Source organism: Pezoporus flaviventris, unplaced genomic scaffold (genome assembly GCF_033815535.1).
Source record: "Pezoporus flaviventris isolate CSIRO_AGI_PZ_B2104156 unplaced genomic scaffold, CSIRO_AGI_Pfla_v1 ptg000002l, whole genome shotgun sequence".
NCBI lineage: Eukaryota > Metazoa > Chordata > Aves > Psittaciformes > Psittacidae > Pezoporus > Pezoporus flaviventris.
Window position 1 is genome coordinate 26,191,201 of NW_026892550.1, and position 22,768 is coordinate 26,213,968.

General features: G+C 41.9%; 1 protein-coding gene across 1 annotated transcript in view; it reads right to left on the reverse strand.

Moving 5' to 3' along the window:
- Positions 1-1,635: 1,635 nt before the first annotated feature.
- KDR (kinase insert domain receptor) overlaps positions 1,636-22,768 on the reverse strand; it is a 32,067-nt gene continuing 10,934 nt past the window's right edge. The window contains exons 13-30 of the mRNA XM_061472599.1: positions 22,348-22,692; positions 21,254-21,400; positions 20,976-21,107; positions 19,191-19,297; positions 18,642-18,777; positions 18,277-18,381; positions 16,952-17,065; positions 15,636-15,724; positions 13,836-13,992; positions 12,278-12,378; positions 10,808-10,930; positions 10,563-10,674; positions 10,068-10,167; positions 9,846-9,951; positions 7,786-7,937; positions 4,206-4,302; positions 3,982-4,070; positions 1,636-3,178 (exon numbers count right to left, since the gene is read on the reverse strand). Of these exons, the coding sequence (XP_061328583.1) occupies positions 2,959-3,178; positions 3,982-4,070; positions 4,206-4,302; positions 7,786-7,937; positions 9,846-9,951; positions 10,068-10,167; positions 10,563-10,674; positions 10,808-10,930; positions 12,278-12,378; positions 13,836-13,992; positions 15,636-15,724; positions 16,952-17,065; positions 18,277-18,381; positions 18,642-18,777; positions 19,191-19,297; positions 20,976-21,107; positions 21,254-21,400; positions 22,348-22,692 (2,432 nt within the window). The 3' untranslated portion in view covers positions 1,636-2,958. The remainder of the gene's footprint in view (positions 3,179-3,981; positions 4,071-4,205; positions 4,303-7,785; positions 7,938-9,845; positions 9,952-10,067; positions 10,168-10,562; positions 10,675-10,807; positions 10,931-12,277; positions 12,379-13,835; positions 13,993-15,635; positions 15,725-16,951; positions 17,066-18,276; positions 18,382-18,641; positions 18,778-19,190; positions 19,298-20,975; positions 21,108-21,253; positions 21,401-22,347; positions 22,693-22,768) is intronic.

A 22,768-nucleotide genomic window follows, 5' to 3' on the forward strand; every position in this document is an offset into this window, starting at 1 on the left:
CTTTCCTCAAGCAGGTGTGTCCTAGTTCCCACATTTTCCAGACATATGTAAACTTATTTGGACCCACAGGAGAGATTCATTGGCTGGCAAGAATTGTAAGTGAGAACTCATTAGCTGAAATGGTTATATTGCAACTTCATCAGTCTACATTATGGTAGACAACCATTTTAGAGGTTCTACAACCACAAAGGGAAGCATCTGACTACATGTACATGGCACATATGGTGTGTCACACCAATCTGGAGAGGAAGCAAAACTACAAAATGAGATATCTAAATTGAACATCCCAAATATTTGGGAGTTCCAGAACTAGGGCAGGTGGACATCAAAGATAGATCTCCATCTCCACCTCTCTGTCAGGACTCTCCAACATGTGGCTCAGCAGGTTACCTACCAATATTCTGCCAGTCTCAGTATTTTATGTCCATCATACAATAATACACGTAAGAACATTTTCATTAAAGATATTGGAGAATACTGGAAAGGAGGGGAGGTAAAGTTTGTAGCATTGGCTATTGAGCATACAATTATTGGCTAGACTCTTGCCTGGGATGCAAGATAAATATCAAATATATACATGAAAGTACAAGGCCTTCCTAGAAGCCCTTACAGTAGATTTATGAAACCTCTCCCATATTTTTCTACCTGACCTCCCAGTTCCTGCTTTCCTGGATGTAAAATGCTTCAGATACAGGAGAGGAATGGAGAGACATTTGAAGCTTGACATTCCACAGCCTTGTAGCTAGGATGTGCACATAGTGTGTAGAAGGTGTTAGTGCCATATTCAGACTGAGAAGAATTTAGCAGTGAGATCTCCCACTTACAAGAGAAGTGGTCTGACCATGCAGTATCCTACAAAGGTCTCGTTTCAAACTGCGGTGAAGTTGAATAAAGTCTGGGGTTTGTAGTTTAACTTCCCTTGATTTTTTTTTTTTTTTAATCATAAGCTGTTACAATACTTGAAGTCCTGATACCCCAGCAGTGGCCAGTCTTCCACTGAGAATGAAGGCCTGCACAGTGCAGAAGAGAAAGTCAAAAGGTGGACAACAGAGTGAAAAGGTGGGAGCTTTAAGTACAGATTTAAAATAAAGGTAGACATTGCTACACAAGAGCAGGGACAACATTTCAGTTGCAACAAGTGAGAGGGAAGAAATGCAAGTGGGAAAAGATGAATAAGCCTTTAAGGGAAACTGCTACTCCCAAGGCAAAAGTCACAATACAATTAGATCAACCATTCCCATTATTGAATATAATAAACTCCTTCAGAGGAGATTCGGTCTGTACAAGCAGTCTGTTTCTGTGCCCATTTCTCTGAAGGCACTTATTGCCAACTGCTAAAATCAGTGAAGCTTCTTTACTACAGGTAGCCACAGAAATGTTGATAGACCCGTACAATGGTATTAATAACTGGATTCATTAAATGGCACTTGAACTAAGTAGTACTTGACAAACCTCACTGTCAATAGAAAGGATATAGGAACATACATGTAAGAAAAGGAAACAGATCTACTCATAGCCCCCACCTCTGAATTTCCAGTCCCTTTTAATAAAGTGAAGTTTTAGCTATTAAAAGTTTTGTGACCCTTGTAACGCTACAGAACTCTGATATAGAATGTGACTAGTACAATAACATTATATAATATATATATTTATATTTTAATATATTACATTTATTTCTACATAAAGAGGCTATAAATACTGTATACGCCTTATATTCATGGTTCCCAGCATTTGACATTATAGTAAGTACAAACTGAAAAAAAATAATTATAAAAATACAAAAAAGAACTCAGTAGAAATAGCTTTACATTTTAAGATCTTGTAGCCGGCATTGTGTCTATCAGCAGAGCTCTGGTACTACAAGAGCACAGGTAAGAAGTTGTCCAACAATTAGGCACAATCTCACCACTCAGGGAAGATTGGAGCTGCCATGAAACCAGTCACGGATACCCAAGACTACATAAACCAAGATCTCTGCTATTGCAAACAGACTTTGAGTTTGCAAATTGAAAGAGCCAGACCTACATCTGAGGGAGGAGGGATGAGATGAGAAGGTAGGGTGCCTTTAGGATGCCCCATGAGGACCACAGGGCTCCCTGTGGTCCTAAGGTAGACTACATTGACTTTTCTGCCTGTTGCAGAGGCTGCCCTGGTGGTGATTCAGAGAGGGGGTACTTTCTGCAGCTGTTTCAGGCTAGCTCAGAAGCAGGCAGGCATGTGGCATGGGTCAAGGGTGTTGGGGACAACGTGGGCCAGAGCCATCCTCAGATGTGAGGCATGGCCCCTGCACCCCTGTCCCATCACTTGGCTCAGTGCTCTTCCTTTTGCCTACTGACCAGCCTCACCACACAAGTCTTGCAAGCAAACACAGCTCATGCTGCCCGGTACAGCAACTTTTTTCCTCTGCCAAGGACAGAGACCATTGCCCCCACCTATATTTAGCCCAGCCTATGTTTAGACTCAGGCCGTCAGCGACTGCCAGAGCCTTGAGCTGGAGGTTCCTTTTTTTGTTTGTGGAGGTACAAGCAAGGGATAACTCTGAGAAACAAGAAGCCAGTGCCGTGCTGTTTCCTTCCTGGAGTCCAGCCACAAGTGGAGAAACAACAACAACAACAGAAAAAGAGCAGGTCTGTGCCGTTATCTCGTACAACTAGAAACAGTTCGGTTGAACACCATGTCACCAGGGTTCCGAAGGCCACCATGCTGCCTCTGCCACTGGGTCGGCACAGCCCACACACTGCAGCCAGGGCTTTGCACCCTCAGCCACAAGCATCTCTTGAGGAAAGTGCCTCACAGCCCAGCATGGCGCAGTTTTGCTGCCAGATGCTCCTGCATCCTGTTCAGGAAAAATAAACGTCTTTTCTTAGTCTCATGGACGCCATCTTTCTGTGCATCAAACCTGAATACCACCGAGCTCAGGCAAGGAAGGCACATCGTGGGGGGACCTGGAGCTTCACCCTAGAGCGGTGGGGAGGCGAGCGGCACGGAGCTGTCATAGGCGAGCCCATGAGCACGGCAGAGCTGGGGAGAAGGCTCCCGGGCACACAAGAGTTCAGTCTCCTCGCTGGAGTACACGGTGGTGTCCATGTCATCCGAGTGGTACCCCGACTGGTACCCGCTCGTCTGGTTGGAGGCTTCGGACATGACGGACTCGTTACTCTTGCTGGGCACCAGCGTGCTGTGAAAAACAAGCAGAAACAGGACTGAGAGAGCTGTGGAGACTGTCTTCTGGAGGGCACTTAGCAAAGCTGGCTTCAAGCCTTTTTAAACATGCATTTGATTATAAAAGGGACCTTTTCATATGCCCTAACTTCACTAACACATGAAAAAGATATTTAATTTTATGGTGATACAAAGAGTTAGATTGTGAGCACAGATGAAATGGGCAGAAAACTTTGAGAAGCTTCACACATTTCAGCTGTGGTGCAGTTGTAACTGCAGTATACTTTTGTTTGCACTGAAGTTGTCCTGGCAAAAATAATTCCTGAGAAGCTCTCAGAGAGCATACGTGAGGCTTGAGCTCCATGAACGCTACTGTGCTTCCTGTGAACTACACAATGAACTCCCTGAACAATGCTCTGAAAATACACCCAGGTACATCCTGAAAACTCAAGAGTCAGCTTTAGAAAAAAAAGAAAGAAAAAGAAAAGAAAAGGAGCTCTTTGTCACTGCAGACAAGCCCTCAAAAATATGCTCAATTGTGTGCAACAGCTCAGTTCCTTTGAGTGGTGGTTGATGCTTTGTAGCTGACGAATACAAGTCCCTTCTGCATTGCTAGCCATTATTTCCAGTGGCTGCATACCTTTCCTCTCCTGGTACCAAATGCAGATGACCAGGGACACAGTGCACAATATTTCCTTGTGTTTTTAAAAATACAGTAAGACAATATTTTGTCTTCTAAAAAATTTAGAAACCAATCAGTTTTCTGACATCCTGTAAACAAAACGTCTTGTTCAAATCTACATGCAGCCTAATCCTTACCTAAAGGGTATTTTCACTTGTTTATCACTCTCTTCTAAAGTCTTCAGCTCTTCAGATGCAAGAACCATCCCACTATCTGTCTGGTTTTCCTGCAAAGGTGTTAGGAATGCATTAAATGCAAAGGGATAAATATAAAATAAATAAAATAAAATAAAATAAAATAAAATAAAATAAAATAAAATAAACAGACGGACAGAAGACATACAAATATCAGACAAACTCACCTCCTGAACAACTTTTACAGTGGTTACCAATGGGACATCTTCAAATGTTTTCACGCTCACAGGGCGGCTTTTTCTTTTGCTACCTTGTCGGTACTGACTGAAAAGAAAAGAAAACAAAACAATATTTTGTGTCCACTTTCCACAACTTGGCTGAAAACAGCACAATGATATCAGAATCCTTTTATCTCTCTACAGAGAAGTCAATCTTTTTGTTAAAACATGTTATGCAAACCTCAAAATATCCATTTATTGAGAAGGATGAACAGGCTAGAAAGTGACATGTTTCTGACCTTCTGCTCATGACAATCTTGATCTCTGAGCAAATTCTAAGAAACGGCTTAGAGAAAACAGCCTCTTTTCTCAGTTACACTGGAGGGCTTCACTTCCTGCAAGCTTCACTTAGAAGTATAATAAACAGAGGAGCCTGGAGCTCAGCTATGTGTCTCTTCCTTTGGACTGCACTTCTGAGACCCCTGGCTGGACCTAGGACAACAACAGCAGACTCAGCAGACTGCCGCCCTTAAACCGTGGGGATCAGGACAGGGAGTGCTACGTGTCTCTTGAAGGCTCTTCTCCAAAAGAAGCCCTCTGGTCAGGATGACATCCATAAAAAATATTGGACCAAAAAGCCTCATTACTTTCATGGAGGTACTAATACAGCAAACAAAACAGCTACCCTCAGCTTTCTGTCTTAACGGATGTGGAATAAAATGGATACTGTCCCAGTTAAACAGGACACATTTATGCTCCTAACAGCTAACGAAGAAAAAGCCATGGATTTAGAAAAGAAACCTGCATTCACCTGAAGCACAAAGCTGAAGGCAATTAAGAGCATCATTCATCCCATTTCCTAGTTTTGAGCCTAGCTATGCTGAGTCCTGCCTATCTCCAACAAGCACATATTTAAGCTGGTGGGGATTTTACAAGTTCCCTTTGTAGCCTGCCCTGGTGCTCAATCACACTTTAGAATGGTTTTCAAATATTAAACTCGAGTATTTGCTGCAAATAAAATTTGTCTTATTGCTAGGGACACAGAATAAACAATTAGCATCCTCTTTCAAGCAACTTTTCATTTACTGGAAACTGTTAATATGTTCCCTCTCCATTTGCTCTTCCTAGACTTAGCAAAACCAGTTCTTTCAAGGTCTCTATATTGAACATGTCTTCTACTCCTGTTACTCTGCAATGTTATCTAATCCACTCCCAACCCAACCCTGACAGGACCAAAAACATCTAATGGAGAATCTAGTCCACTTATCCTCCTGTACAACATCACCTTGAATGGTGATAAGTTCATTCACAACTTGCCTTCTTAGTCTGAAAGCTTCATGTGTGCTTGCATCTAATTGTCCACACAGTCACAGAACTGCATGGCCACGACTACAGTTACCAGGGTGAGGACTGGAAACCCCAGCCTCTTGATCTGAATAACCTCCCAGTTACGGAAGTCCTGTGTCTTTCTGCTCAACCCAGACAAGAATCAGCCTTCATGGACTACAACGAGCAAGATCCTCCTGGTTAAGCCAAGCTACTCTGCAAACAGGACCAGAAATAGTGTGCAGGCAGAGAAAGGCCACACGTGGAGTCTGACTCCTGCCCAGTGGCAGTGAGGGCTCAGATGACACACTGACAGTATTTCCTGACACATATTTGCATTTTATAATAGACTGTCCCATTAAAAAAGGGCCAAAAATCCCCCCGAGAAAATAAAACCCTGTCTTTCCTGCTATCCACCAAGCCAATTAATCTCCCGAAAAATGAATTGTAGATTGGTTTGACTTGATTTGTTCTTGACAAATCCATGCTGGCCATTTTTAGTTACTTAATTTTCTTGTAGGCATTTACCATTATTTATCTGATTGTTTAGTCTGGCATCATTCCTAGGATTCAGGTTAACCTGATTTAAGGTTACGCCTTTTCTGTTCTTTCTAAGAATGAAGCATTTACATGCATACCTTAAATCTTCCTTAAATCTTCTTTACCACACCTGACTGTTCTTAATGACAATCTTGCAAGGTTCAGAAATTACAGATCTATTTCCTAAGCTAAATACAGCAGCTATTAGGACGTCCTGCTGATTTGAATTTACCTCAGCAATGTAAATATTCTTTAATATTCTCTGTTTTCCCTGTGCTTGTTTTCTTCTTCCTGCTTTGATTTAGAGATTGTATTTTTCAGCCTTTCCTCATAGTTCAGACTTTTGTGATGATTGAAAAAGACATTACTGAACAGATCAATCTTTTCCACTAAATGTATAGCAGGATCCATGCCAACAAAATTGTTTCCAGCTACCAGAAGAATAAAGCTCCTAAGCATGTCTTAAGCTCCTCACTTTGCCTCTCCCAGAATGATTTCCACAAGTGCTTTCACACCCCTGTCACACTATAAGACAAGAGAAAGAGTTTCAAAGTCTTTTTAAAAGTTGACAGAGAGATTTTACTTCTGTTCATAACAGAAAATGGGGACCAGCAAAAATCATATAGGAAGTATTAGAAGTGGAAAAGTATGTGTGACTTTTCAGTGTTCAATCATGCTTTTTTGTCTTTTAAATATTTATATTTTGGACTGCCCCACTACTAAAACTCGGGGGTTGAGAGTTCAACTCTAGGACCACAAGTTCAACTGAAGTGTGAAATGCACTGTGTCTACCTAGGCTTTCCCAGGACCAACATAAAAAAGCCATCCTGTGGTACACAAAATAACTGGGAACTTTGTCTTTGGTAGATACAAGACAAACAGTGAGGGAGAAGGTTCCACTTTGTGGAAACCACGTGAACCCTGCCAACAGAGTCCTTCTCTGCTCTTATAGTTGGATTCATCTCCTTCTATCCTCCTCCTACTCCTGAGATTGCAGCAAGCAACCCAGAGCTTCTAGCATCCAAGTGGCTGAATTTGATCTTAGGCAGCACTGGATAAGAAAATACTTTTCTCCCTTACATCCCACACCTGAGGTCCTCACAAGGTCCAATGTGAACCCTTCTTAAATACACTAGTACAAACTCCTTACTGGGGAAGTCACCTCTGCCACAACACCAAACAGCATCTACCACTGTTGCTCCATCGTGGATGCCCCAACAGCCCACCAGAAACAAGCAGTGGACAAAAGAGCAGTGACAACATTTAGGTTGCATTCCCCTTGGCCATCAATTCATGACCCATTTACCAGCATGTCACTCTAGGAGGGGAAATGCCAGAGAGGTCACTAATGATAAATCTATTACCATTAATAATTTAGGCAGCTGCAATACAAGAGTGTGAACACAATTGTATTGGATCAGTAAGACTTTTTTATTCATTCTGATTCTTAAAAACTAACTTAAGTACACTTATGATTTATTTTTCTTTTTTTAAATGATAATACCAAATCTTGAAAGGGTAGTGAAAAAAAAAAAGTCATTGGCATTTGGGGAGATAAGAAACTAGTTTTTGCCTACAAAAGCTGTACAGATTCCTTCTTATCCCTGTGGAAGAGGTTAAATATGGACCAAGCAGCTGAAGTCTCTTCCTTTCATTTTCCCTGCCCCCAGCATGAACAAAACCTGCCCAGAGGCCCCAGTAGGATGTCCACCATATAAAATACCTAATTCCTGCTGTGTTGTCATAATGGAATTTAGGATCACAGACTTCCTCTTCCTCCCTACAGGAAGCAGGTGAAGTGGGGAGAGAGAGACCCGAGTCCTCTTCCACATTCAGCGATACTGACAAAGGAAGGACAACGTAGTCTTTACCGTCCTGCAGAATGCAGTGAAAAAATGCAAAAATTAAATTGGCTACAGAGATACACTGACATAAACAGTTACACACACATGTACATGGAGAATGCATCAGTCCAACAGTAATACCGTGGCTGCTTTATTAAACTATGAACATTATATCACCTTTGCAGAGCAGCTACATTAAAAGAAAGAAACTTAATGAGAATCACTGTCAAGTAATTTTAGATTCAAAAATGATGGTTTTATATGACATATTGTAACATAAAGAATAAACTGAATGTTTTTTATTGATGTCTTTGAAATAAAAATGTAGGGTTTAGGAATGTTTGAATCTCAATGACACAAAGAATATGAACCTGAGGAAAAAGATTACCTTAAAATGAATTAGGCTATGGAAATTTCTGGTATTAACCAGAAAGACTAAATTAAGTATAAGAAGTAAATTTAATTAAAAAAAAAAAGAAAAAAAAAAAAGTATTGATGGAAATTTTCCATCAACGCTTTGACATCAAACTTGATGTGAATAACAAGGATAACTACTTTTTCAATTTCTTCCACTTGCTTATATTTTTGCTCTAAAATAATAGAAAAAATGGATTATGCGTCCTTCAGTGCTGCATATCTATTTATAGTCCCAAGAGAAATCCTTTAGTAGATTTTCTAATCTAATTTTTTTCTTTTTTTTTTTTTTTTTTGCATCTATCTCTTTTGGATTACAATATGACACATACATATTTAGCTATTCGTTATCAGATAGTAAATCAGATTTATAGTCACAGTACACAATAGTTTATGACGAGAGGGTCTAAATCATTAGCAATCCAACCATATTAGGTTATAGGTAAATAACACAAAATATGTTTTGAACATACAAGGAAACACTTTTTTCCTGTGAGGGTGACTGGGCAGGGGCAGAGGTTGCCCAGAGAGGTTGCGAAGTTTCCATACTTGGAGATATTCAAAAGCCAATCTGGACATTGTCCCGGACAAAGAGGTATCAGTGGTCCTGCTTGAGCGGCGAGGTTGGACCATATGACCTTCAGAGGCCCCTTCCAACCTCAGCCAGCCTGTGGTGATGTGATACATGTGACACAAGCTGCTCTGCAGAAAAGTGAAGAAACGCTCCCCTTCCTGAGTCTTGGTATGCACAGACACAATAGTTTGGAAGGGCAGGTAATTCCTATTGTTACTAATAGGTCAGAAAGGGAGAACTTGTCTAATAGGAGAGCATGTGGCCAAATGCAGCCTCTCTCACCCAATGTGCTCACATCTGTTGCTCTGGCCTTGTCGACTTCCATAGTACATTAAGAAGGAGCCACAAGATGGAGAACCTGGGAGGGAGGCCCATATCGCTCACCTGGACACAGTGGGCTCCCTTACCAAAGTGCCTGCACACAGGACAAGTCTTAATACACTTACGTGCATTGAGCTGCTGACAGACAGCAAAACACCTGCATACTCATTTTCCATAAAAGTCATTAAAAGCATTGCTGCCCACATGCTCACATATGCCAAGATACCCATCTTTGGCACAGTAAGATCAACAGGGGCTACCTGCCGAAACGCCTCTGTACTATGCAGAGAAATCAGCAGCAGAGCAGCGAATTGAGCCCATGATGCCACTGCTGTCTGGCTGGTGAACAACTCCCCAGCATACCTACAACTCCCAGCCAGACAGCTAAGTAACAGCAGCGGAGGTGTCATGGGAAGCCCTTGCTGGCAGGGCAACACAGCTTTTGGTTACCATAACAGACCTCTGCAACCTTTCCCCAACTATGCCAGTCAGTAACTGAAGGGGTAGAAGAAGCCCAGGCTCCCCCACATCCCCAGTGGACAGTACCCAACTAGGAGATTTCATGGTGGCTGTCAGGATAGGAGGGGTTCAGCTGGTGGGTTTAGCAACCAGAGAATACATTCCATGTACCTGACGGACGTTGGCTTGCAGCAAATTTCCCAGGTGCTCCACCAGCTCTGAAAAAGTTGGCCTCTGCTTAGGATCCCCATGCCAGCAATCCAGCATTGTTTGGTACCTGGAAGAACAAAGCCCATTAAAATATCAGCATGAAGAAAACAGCACCTACTGCTTGCTCCAGCACCTGCTATTATTGTGGGGTAAATGCAGGCAACTGGAAGAACAGTTTCTCACATTTCAGGTGTTGTATAGTCTGGTGCTCTCATTCTTGTTCCTTCTTTCAGTCTTCTGCAAAATTCCTCATCAATTTTCACTCCTGGGTATGGTGATGCACCTAAAACAAGAGCAAGAGTAATTTTAATGCATTAGACTCTTAAAATCTGGGATTGATTTTCAAACAGATAATTCGCTATGGCCATGAGTTAATAAGGTAATCCACTATATTTGGATGTGCAAACAATTTAGATTTATGATGGAGCAGATGAAGCACATCATCACCTACAGAAATTGTATGAAGAAGCATTTCAAGTCCATGTTCCTATATTTGCATTTTGAAGGAAATCTGAGTATTTTATTTTGATGGAGAACATAAACAGGAAATTTTCAAGAAGTAAAAAACCCAAAATGCTACAGAGGATCCAAGAACACTTTGACTGTTTTCTGTTTTGACTGCTTGACTCTGTTGTTTAACATTTAAGAGTAACATTTAGTAAAACTAAAGTGACTTACCCAATGAAAATATTTCCCATAGCAGAACTCCGAAGGACCATACATCACTCTGAATGGTATATACTCTATCAAAAATGGTTTCTGGTGCCATCCATTTTAGGGGTAGTCTGGCCTGAAAGCATTTTCATCAACAAAAATGTATCACAGTTTAGCAAAACAGTTTCCAGAAACCCATTTAAGGGGGGTGGGGAAAGGAGTCCGGACTTGATATTAATTCTCTCTGAAACAGAGAATCTGAAACTTACATCTCCTTTCCTGACGTAATCTGGGTCTTTGTAGATGTCTCGAGCCAAGCCAAAATCACAGATTTTGACAACGTTATTGTCTGACAAGAGGATATTACGAGCAGCCAGGTCCCTGTGGATGCACTGCAAAGAGAAGTAAACAACTTCGTATGCTGCCTGTTGTCACAGCGCTGTCCACAGGGCTGATCTCTTTCACATATGTGCTCCCCGAGCCTCAAAGGCCAGATAATTCTTAAAACCTTTTAAGAAAAAGAAACCTCGGCATCAACAGTTACTGATTTTAAGTGTTTTTGTGATGGTCACAACTGATTTGGCTCAGGGAGACTTGTATTCCCAAGTCCAAACATACATCTGTTTATCCACTACGCAGAGAGGGCCTTTGAAGTTACCTAATTAATTATCCTAAGAAGCTGACACGAAACAGGTTCAGATCTGATTACCTTTAGATTTACTTAGGTTCACTCAAATCTGTGTGCTCTATGCTCTCTCTCTGAAAAACATACCGCACTAAAACATCTATTTGATTCCAACACAAACTAATCTTGACTACAGAGAAAAGTCCATGACTTTACATATGCAGAACAACAGCTTAGCCAACAACCCAAAGTCTTCAAAACTCAAGCCTCAGCAGCTTGAAGTAAAAAAGCCAAGCTCTGAAATTGGCTGCAGATATGCTTCTAGTATGGACTAGAACTGCAGATCGTTTGAAGACATGTTTTTACATATACATGCCAACCATGATGTATGAAATGTAGAGAAATGCATGTTTTTAGAAAGGACTCTCAAGTCTGGTTTTGAACTCCTAGCCTGCACTCTAGAACAGTTCTGTATTCCCTGCTTTTATTCCCTTTTCCCGTTTCTAAGTACTTTTTGTGTCTAAACAACTGCAGCAATTCTTTGCTCTTGCTGGAATTTACACCCTTTGAAACATGTGCTATACATATTTAGGATCAAACCACAGAAAGGCACTTCTAGAAAGTGAAAATGCAGGTGAGGTGTTACCAACTGCCAGGGTGTCTTTGGCAAGAGACTCTCCAGGGAGTCATCCGTGAAATTTCATAGATGAGCATCATCTCTCCTCACACTGCCTTTCCGATCCTGCTGCACAAGTTACAGGCAACCTCCTCAGAGAAAACTCCTTTACTCCTGTTCAGCTATGGTTACCAGAGATTTGTACCTAATTCCTTTAATCGTCCTCATAAGTCAGCTCCCCTCCTCCAACTACTTAATCATTCTTCTATGAATCAGTGACCCATAAGCCTTGTACATATCACTAACATTTGTGTCAATAAATGCATGGGCTGTTTCACTCTGTAGTATTAATGATTTGGTTATGTCTTAAAGCAAAAAGAAAATGCTGCGGATGACTGCTAGTCCAAAGATGAACATACTGTTTCCTTCTATAGACCTACAGCACTATTTCCTACAGTCAAATAAATAACATGCCACTCTTCCTGAGAAGTTCCTTACTTTGCGTGAAGCCAAGAACTCCATTCCTCTCGCCACCTGGAAGCTATAACAGATGAGGTCCTCCATGGTCAAAGGGTTCTTGCAAAGGTCTTCAGGACCAGCTGCAAAGAATCAGACAACAATCAAACATACCCTTTGTCACTGATTTCACCCATAACTGCTTCGTAGGTAAAAGTCCATCTTAACCTTATGCCACATTGAAATGGGAGGGCAAACATAATCCTTTTTTTGGCTGGATAGTTGTCAGTAACAACCCTTTTTACACGAAGTCGTGTGTAAAATAAACTTGGTTATACCCCAGCCCTCCTTGCTTATTTCCACAGTTCTCACCAGTGGAAAGATTTGCAAAACAATCCCAGAAGAAAAACAACCAAAAGTCAGCTCACAAGTTCCTAGGACAGGAAAGGCTTGCTGTGGTTTCAGCAGATGAATTTGGAAACCCATGAGAGGGAGGCCTCACCTAGTCCTTAGAGGGGAAGAATACGCCATGGGGAGAAAGGCTTGAATTTGGCAAAAAGCCCTGCTAATTTAAAGTGGAAGAAGCCTAACCTCATCCTCTAGTGACTTGGAGGAATAATACACTCAAGTATCCAACAAAGATACATAGGCATTTAGTTCCTGCTGAAACAAACAAATCAATGTCTTTACTCAGCTCTTGATTTTAAGAAGAAATCTTCCAAGAACTATAACACTGGTGGCTAAACCCCTCATCTCGAGGCCTCTTTATGTCTACATACTTCTTACAACATTCCAGCTCAGAGGGTCGGTTTTTACACCAGAGATGTCTGAGGACCAAAACAGCGCGCAAATTCATAAAGTGCATGCCTGACATTATTCATTAAGATCAAACTGAAACCACAAGATCATCCTCCCTGTTAGCATACTGATGTTTTTCTTTGCATTAAATGATTTTTAGTAGAAGTTGGGGTACAGGCAGTTGAGCTATGGCTTCCCTCTGGACCAGTCAGATCCCACCACTTGCTGCATTTAGCGGTCTCTGAAATATATTGGCAGCACTGAGCACTTTGTGCTGTCCTTGCCAAAGCTGAACATGGCAAATGCATCAATGAAACTGCTGCAGATGGTACGTATATCCAGGGGAGGCTTTGAATAGTGGTAATTCAGGTTTCCTGTTCCTGACAGACCACCTGCGCAGCAGGAAGGCAAATCAGCCTCTCTGCTAATAAGCTGATGGCATTTCATGATATTTAACTTCTGGGTAAACACTGAGGAAATTTAGTTAGCATCCTCTAACTGCACCCCCTCTGCACAGCCTTCTAAGTCTGTGCTCTGCAATTCTCCCTGAAGACAGTGGAGTGTAAAATAGACAGAAGCAGTGCACTAAAAATGCACCCTTTTAAGACAGGACAGTACCTTGGATTATGCTGAGGAGTTTGGGATGCTGAGCTAGATAATCCATAACTCAGGAATTTTGGTCACCCAGGAAATACCACGCACACAGCTTTGAGGAAGCTTTGGAAATCCCATAGTCCCCAATGTTCCTTATCAGCCCCCAGTAAAGACAGCTGTTCCAGCATGAGGAGAAGACATATCCTACCATCCTCCTCTTCCACATCACTCAGGGACCGCTCCTCCACAAAGCCAGAGCTTGCTGAGCTCTGGCTGCTTGTGATGCTGTCCAACCGTCGCTTCAGGTCTGCAGAGAGGTCACCAACATAGTTCTCCTTCCCCTGCCGGAATCTGGCACTTTTGTTCTAGAAGTGTGAGGGGAGGGTGGGAGAAATCAGAAGCAGAAAGCAGAAAGCATGCCACAGGTTTTCCCAGGAGAGGCAGTGATGCTCCCCGAAATCTGCCACTGGCACCACTGAGGGCAGGGAGGGCAGCACAGCACTTGCATGATCAGCCAGCTCTGGTTGTGGAACCCTAACTCATGGCCACATGGGCTCACCAGTTCAAGCACCCTCTGCCACTCCACAGCAAGGCTTTAGCCTGCTCCCATGGTCTCCCGGCTGCCCCCCCAGCAACATCTCCACACGCTTGGGGGGCCTCAGCCCCTTCGTGCCCACCATTTGTGAAGTACACACAGATGCTGCCAAACCTCCTATCACATACTTGAGCCTCTCTATACTGCTATGGCTTTACCTCCCACCATTGCAAAGGCCCCTCTGCTAAACCTCTGTTGGCCAAAGCCCTAGCAGCCCTAAAACTCTGATTTCCACCTTCCCCTAAGACACCAAATGCCTCTAGGGAGGATGCCAGCTCCACAGGTTTCCTCAACCACATCTCCATTTTCTCCTGCTTCAGTTTGGTGACCTTTCTCCCCTGGCAGGGCAGTCTTTTTCCACTGCCAATTCCCATCTCCACCACTTGTGCAAGGGTCAGCACCCTCATGAAACCCTGACTCTTCCTTCAAGGCCTCTCAGATATTTGTTTATCCTTCATACCTCACAAGAAGATGCAGCAAGTTGCCTTTGCCAACATAAAATAGTAAACAATGACTCCAAAGTTGAAGAAAAATAACCCCCTGGAGAACCAACAAGCAGTCTGAAGAAGCTCTGATCTAGGTACAGCAGCTGCAAGAAAACTCAGGTCTACCAGAGCGGCAGAGCATATCCCAGGGGCTTCCCTCTTGGCTGTGGGTGAAAAAGGATATGGTCCCAGGCATGATGCTCAGTGCTGGGTACGTGCAGGTACGCTCTTTATCCAGCAGTACAACTCTTGGAGGGGATGGATCCTCCCAACCCCTCTCCAGAAACCAGACCCCCTCTCAGAGGCATCCAGAAATGAGCTTGAATATGCCAGCCTCCAACTTCCCACTCCCTTCAAACTGAGGTGGAAAGAGGGGGTGCTGTGATGGAGCTCCCCTTTCCTAAGGACTTGGGAGGTACATAGCTCAGCATAAACTCAATTATACAAATGATTAACAGCAAAATATATAGCCTGGTTCGGCAATGAGCCAAGGGCATAGTGGAAAGGATAATCATGTGATAGAAGATACCTATGGATATCTGATGGATATGTGCACTAGGCAGGGTGTGCAGTTATTTAAGGTGGTCCGGAGCTTAACTAAGAAAGGAAAAAATTCAGGCTGATAATCAGAAAAACTTCCTGACAGATATGGCCAAGTGTAGAACAATCTGCCAAGGGAAACAGTGGAAGCCCAGTTCCTGTGCATTTTAAGCTAACAATAACAAAATAGCTACATTGCAGGGGCCAGGGGAAAGACTAGATGACCTCTGATGTCTTTGCCATCTCTCATTCCCATGGGAAGTACTAGATATTCAGCGTCCCCAAGGATCGCCACTTCAGTCTGCACTAGAAACAGAAATGTTGCATGTGGAAAAAACCCACCAGAACAAACATTCCAATGTAATGTCAAGTAACCTTGACTCCTTACCTTGTACGGGACAAACTCGCTCCTCCTGCTCCGTAGGTAAGCTGACAGATTTCCAAACTTGCAGTATTCCACAATGACCATGAGTGGGCCTGCAAAACACAAAGCCATTCCTTATTTAGACTATTTATATCCCACCTTATCTCAGAACAGAATTTGTGGCTAGAAATACATCCATTTCAAAAAGCATTCTCCTATCCAGAGGTTTTTAAAAATGCTAGTAATAAAAAAAAAAAATCTAATCAAAGCAGGGAAATGATTCCTTTTCTGCTGTATTAGGAAGGAAGGAAGAACACATGCTTTTGAAAAATCACAGGCCCAGTGTCATATGTGAAAATGTGCAGGGGCGTGCTTCTACTTAAAGTGCCAATAACTGCCTATGCTAATTGACATTGTAAGGATGAGACATAAATATCTGAATGAACTTCACTGCAATTAACCACTCCTTTGTGATAAAGTTACACACATGATTATCCATGCATTTTTCTGCAGGCAGTTTAAGTCCTAAAAATTTAAAACAGAAATCTTGGTTTCAGACAATGCCTTAATATACAGTGCAAATGTGGTATTTCACGCTCAAATTGCTTCATCTATATGCATATGTCAAAAGGATAGATTTCCATTCTAGGATCCAGATACTGGCCATCTCTATTCTATTATGGAATAAACAAGGTAAGAAATACTTATGGATTATGTTTCCCTCAACTACTACACTTCTGCCATGGAATTTACAAATTAAATTCGGACCCCACAGCAAGCCAACAAGTCAGCTTCCCTGAAAAATTATTACTGAGTTACTTTACACTGAATTTATTCCAAATTAGCATTCAGTGCTGGACTTGTTAAACAAAACATCTGTCCCCCATTATAAAGTAAGTATAAAGGTTCATCCACCCAGAGCTGGACTACAAATGGCAATCTCCCTTCCTACACACGCACACAGGCACCCACATCCCATCCAAAGCCAGAGAGGGAGGTCACAACTTGCAGTTTCACTGTACCCAGTGATGAGAATAAAACCAATTTGTTAAGTCTATTACTGGACTCGGACCCAAAGTCTGTCACACAGCGGGTGCCCACTATAAAAATGGATCTGAGATACAGAAAAGCAAAGTGATACAAAAACTAATAGATGGAGCTGGATGGAGAACTCAGGGCTTTTGAGCCCTTATCCATCTCCAGACCTGCTCACTCTTGTTCGAATATATTTTTTTAAAAAAGAAGACTATTTCTTACAGCCTTAATTTTGGAACTCAATTTTCTGTGCAGCAGAAACAGGGTTTTCACTAGCAGCTTCCACCCACTGAGAACTGACTCACCTCCTGGCTTTGTACAGGCTCCAAGTAAATTGACAACATTGAGATGGTGGCCGATATGAATGAGGATCTTCAGCTCTGACATAAGTGCTCTGTGCTCACTATGGGTTGCACCCTCTGCAGAGGCAAAACAACAAAGATGAAGAGCATCAAAGGCAGAAAGGTTTTCCCCTCCTCTGCATTTTCTCCTGTTATTTTTCCAGCTCATCTAGTGAGAAGTCTTGTTGGTAGCCTGGGTCAGTTATGCTGCACAGGACACTGATTAAAGCTGGGCAATTGCATGACAGGGTTGGTTTTGCTCTGCTTTTAAACATTTTCCAGTACACCAGAATGGGATCCAAACAATCCAGATTAGCAAACATCTTTTTTCCTACAGACCTTTTGAGCAGTTTGTACTCTACCATTTGACCTTTCCAACCAAGAAGAGCTAGAAACATTGTCCTAGAGCCACTGCTGGGGTCCAATGGGTCTAGGCGATATATGGCCAGGGCCAAACATGCCTGACCCTGCAGCCTCACCAAAAGCCTGGATATGTGGCTGGTGTCCTCATCTCACACAGATAGAAGGGGAAGAGGAAAGAGCTGAAGCAGTGGGGAGGAAGGAGCAGAGGAGGCAGCTCTCTGCAGGCTGCCTGAGCACTACGATGCTGGAGGGACAGGGCTTCCATGCACACCCATCCCATTCCAACCTGACTGCAACAGATATTGCCTGCACTTGTGAATGTTCACACTGCTCTGTCAGAAATCCCTGGCTTTCCCACTCTTCCTTCAGTACAGCACAGGGTGGGATACAGCCCCTGGATGCTAGCAGCCCCATTTTGCTGCCCCAGCTACATTGTCTTCAAGAACAGTATGCTTGGAACCACAGCTTACAACTTTTTTGTGGTGACTGCAAAGCACTATAATATGATTTAAAGTGAGGAGAAAGCTGTTCAAAATTACAACTCATTTTGGAGCATGCCTAAGCCATTGTCTGAGACTTGCAGAAAGCTCCCTACTAGGCTGCATGAGGCAAAAATGGACATGTGAAAATTGTATGCAGGAGCAAGTTCATATTCTGAACCTGAGTAGATATGTAAAGCAATGACTAAGAAACCACAGTTGATCCACTTATCAGTGAGGGAAAGGCATGTTTTTTTCCTAATCATTGCTTCATGACATCAACTGTTACGCTAAACTTGTTAATTACATTAACACATCACATTAACATTAATTACACCTTTGGTACAAATAGTTTGGTTTTTTTTCTCTTTCTACTGGTTATAGTATTATAGCTGTATTTATCCCTATATTCTGGATTCTAGGTGAAGTTTTAGTCATCATTTTTACCTTTAAGCATTTTGACTGCCACTGTTTTGCAGGTAGCAGTTTTGTCGATCCCAAACGCATCAGCTTCTATAACCTGGCCAAAAGCTCCACGCCCAAGAGGTTTACCTTGAAGTGAGAAGATGAACATACTCCGGTTTATTTCCCTGGCACAGTGGGCAAAAGATGCAGAATAAAGAGCAACTCAAAACTGAGTTTATGTATCAGAAATTAACAGAGTGTTGGTAATAAGGAGAGGATTTACTATATCCTACAAGGCGACAGAGACCATCCAGGGGTCCTGCATCAGGGCAGCCCCATGGCAAGCCAGGACCTGAAACACCTCCCAGCACAGGTATCACAAAATGCCTCACGTAATGAAGACACACCTAGCTTTAGCCGGTCTCTGGGAAACTCCCACTTGCTGGCATCATATGGCAGCCGTTCGCAGTGCTCATCTATTGGGACTTCATCAGGATCCATGACGATTGACAAGTACCCAGTCTTCATGTCTCCTCCGTTGGCCTGGAAAATAGTATTAGTTGAAGTTGCACAGATTTTTTGCTGGTGATGTGCGGGCAAAGTGCCATCTTCTCACTTTGTAGTGTTTCATTAGTTCCCAGAAATACCAGGCTACCATTTTACCCATTTCACCATGTCATCATGAGTGTGATCACTGTTAATTACTTGCACTTCTTTCTTTTTTTTTTTTTTTTTAATAAAACCAGCTGAAACATTTTTTCTCTTGTGAGGGCTTCTCAATTAAAAACAAATTTCTGTGCCCCAGGTTCCAGGCAAGAATGCTACAGCATGGAGAGAAAAAATGTGTCTGTTGATTTAAGAACAATGGAAAGAAGCAACACAAAAGAACTCAAGTCAGCTCTCATTTGTCATGCAAGACCAGTGCTGATAGGACAGTACAAGAATTTTTTCATTACCCGCTTAACGGTTCGGAGGATGATTACAAGAAGCAACCAGAAGAACATGGCAATCACTGCAGTGCCAACGAGGATAATGAGCTCCAGATTTGTTTTCTCTTCAGCGCCTGGGAAGAAATAAATGAGTATCTGAGTGATAGTTGGAAGCATATTTGTTTTGTTCATTCATTAAAGTAGAGAATGGAGGTCCTTGTTCTGAAGGTTCATTTTAAAAGTGCAACATGGAGCAAGGAAACGAAAGCAAAACAAAACTAAAAGCTTGGGGTTTTATTTTGGGATATTACACTTTGTTTTGTGTTGTTTTATGCAGCACCCAATTTTTTTGGCATCAGCTTTGTTCTAATGACAATATATGGACCTTTGGAAAAATATAATAAAGTGAAATCTCACATTTTACAAAGAAATCATTGTTTTAGAATACTCAAAATTCTTTCTCCAGAAACCAACAAACCCCATCATATAATAAATAAAGTACTGTGAGGATGACCCAAAGAACAGTCTCTTTCTTGTCTCTCTATATTCTTCAACTTTTTGGCACCAAAAAAACACAGTTCTACAAGAACCGTGAAATATGGTCTTATTTACAACAAAATAAGGTCTTATTTACAACATCCTTTTTCCAGTAAAATAGTCTCCAGCAGATACCACTCAAACATCTATTAATGTAGAAGTTTCAACTCCTGTTCATCACATCATGCTCTTGTATTTCATCCTTTGCATCATGCAGATTTTCCTACACAGTAGCACACTTCATTGCATGACCCAAATGAGCTGCACTATAAACTTCTTGGAGTGAATCAGTATGTCCTACACAGATTTCCAGCTTTTACAGACATGCCCCAGCCGTGTTTATCACATCAGCTGAAATCTGCATTGATGTCAGCTGCAAATAATTTCCACCCCATGTAAACATATTGGCCAACATCTAAATATCCTAATGGGTTCTATGAGAATAACAGGATACTGCTTTAATTACCTTAACGGAACAGACAGAACAACCACCCTGACTTATAAGACAGACATTTGTGCAGGATTCAGTGACTAGATTTTGCTAATGTACTAGCATCAAGGGCGAGGAACTTTTAGCCCAAGGCTTCTCATTGCAGCTCTTGATGGAAAGTCCATCACAGCTGCGGCTACTCAGACTGCAGGTTAACCTCTTGTTAGGATTTATTGTTTATCATTGTGAATTACATTTCAGTGTGCCACAATAGGACTGGAACAAGTGAGAGGTAAGTCTCGCAAATGCTATATCTTCAGAGCTTAGTGGACTAAGGCTGGAGTCCCCTAACCCAAAACTGCTAACTGTTCCTATCACTGAAATGCGATGGCAACCATAACAGACAGCACAAAGTCTTCACTCTGTTTTTCTTAGATGATGTGACAGCAATGACATAGTTTAAAAAGTTACAACTGTTAAAACACATACAATGACAATTACGTTACCAAGACAAAGAAATGCCCCAGGATATCTGCAGGTTTAGGTAGGCTCTATAGGTTTGCATGTAACATAGACTTGGCAGAGTTTTCTTTGCAACCACAAGTAAGATAGATATAGTTTTTCTTGAAAAGCACTGAACAACAATGTGGAGAAGAAAGCGCCAGTCTCAACAGCTGGGATTATGATGGCTATGATGGCACTCAATTTGAGCTTGATAGAAATGGTGAGGACTTTTCACAAATCTGATGGTATATTTTAAGATCTCCAATCAGGGTAGCCAGTATATTTTCCTTTTAGTAACTATAAAGATTTCACACACAACCTAGAAAGAAGCTAACACTAACCTTCCACTGAAAAAAAAGCCACTGCTTTTCTGCATCCGAGGACATTGCAGGCAAGGCAGGTGTACAGCCCCCCATCTTCTTTCCTCACTCGACGTATGGTTAGTGTTTTGTTTCCATCTTTCAAAACAATACCTGGAAAAAGACATAATTCTCAGTTCTGCTATTTTTATGCCACTTTGTGTTGAAAATTAAACTCTTTATGGTGAAAATCAGCAGTGAGTCCCATGAAAGAAAGCCCTTCAGTGATAGAAAACTCATAGCAAAGGAGCAACCATCACCTGAATCTTCGACAAGGGTTTCATTATTTTTAAACCACATGATGTTTGGAGGAGGAATGCCATTCGCTGTGCATGACACTTCTATGGTTTCACCTACGTTTGTTGTTTGATTTTCCAGATTTCCTAAGAGTGTGGGTGCCATGGGTTCTGTTGGTTAGAATATACAGCAAAATTACTGACAAGAACATTGTCAAAGAGCAATTACATTACAGAAAACATCAATTTTTTTGTTGTAACAGCACTTGATGGCTCAATAACAAAGTCTCAAATTCTTTTATAATACAAACAGCCACAGCATCCATGTTAAAATCATAGTTAAACTTCTACATGACATGAAAAAATTATAATAGCCAAGAAAATTTTAACAGTATTGATGCAACCTGCTTTAGACGGTTTAATGTGTGACTGGCCAGGCTGCTGAGGGAAGACAGAATAGGTGAGAAATTGCTTTCCTCACTTTTCTCTTTTCAGAGTCATTATGAAAAGTCTGATACTGCAGGTCCATCAAACGTCCGTTCAGAACAGCCCATGGACATAAACAGGTATTTTCCTGAATCTGCCTAATCAGCTTAGACATCCAGGTCCGAAACAAAGTCATCACTATTTGTTTGCAAAGCTGACTGATTACCAGCTTGCATTGCCTGTATCTGAATGCCAGCAGCACTTCATGATAGTTTAAATTACAGGCAACTTCAGACAATTACTTTAAACTCAAGTCAGTGACGCAAAGCAGTATCATCAATGCTATGAATACACACATGCATATACAGCTAGAGGGAAAAATGTGCTTTGAAAAGTAAAACTGAGAAGTTATTGAGCTAATTATGTGCTGTTACTTGTGCAAAAGCCAGACTCATCCCTTTGCACAGCACAATGGCCCCGTCAGTGTTTCCTCACTGGTACTAATGAAACAGTAAGACCCTACTGCTCAGACAAGCCCCAGACCTGTGTGTTAACAACAAATGGTCTGAATCTATTTAACAGCGTGCACCATTAACCCAACACATGCAAGGCCTGGAGGTACCAAAACCTGACACTGCTGCAGTTATTTTTGTGTACAACCACACATTTGGTTCATAATAAGAGATCTGTACCTTGAACAGTGAGGTGCTTCACCAGACAGTGCTGTGTTTTAGCCTTTTTGTCCTGAGCAATGCAAACATAGTCCCCTCCATCCTGCAGGGAGATGTTACGGAGGATGAGCTCTAAGGTGACATTTTCACCATTGGTATTTGAAATTGTAGCATTCAGCCTCTGGAGAGCATTTAGGTTCTTGCAGACAGGCATAGGCAGCCCTCCAAAGGGAGTCTGTGAAGCGTGAGCACTGAGTTTGTACCATGATAGCTTCTCAAAGGTGAATTTGTCTGCCGTGCATTGCAAGGACATATTATCTTTCTCTGTGAGCTGATTCCGAGGCTGGAGATTAATTTCAAGACCCCCTGCAAGTTAAAAAAATAAAACAAATTCCTATTAGGTATCACATTTTGTGGCCTTATCTTATCCAATTGTAAATAA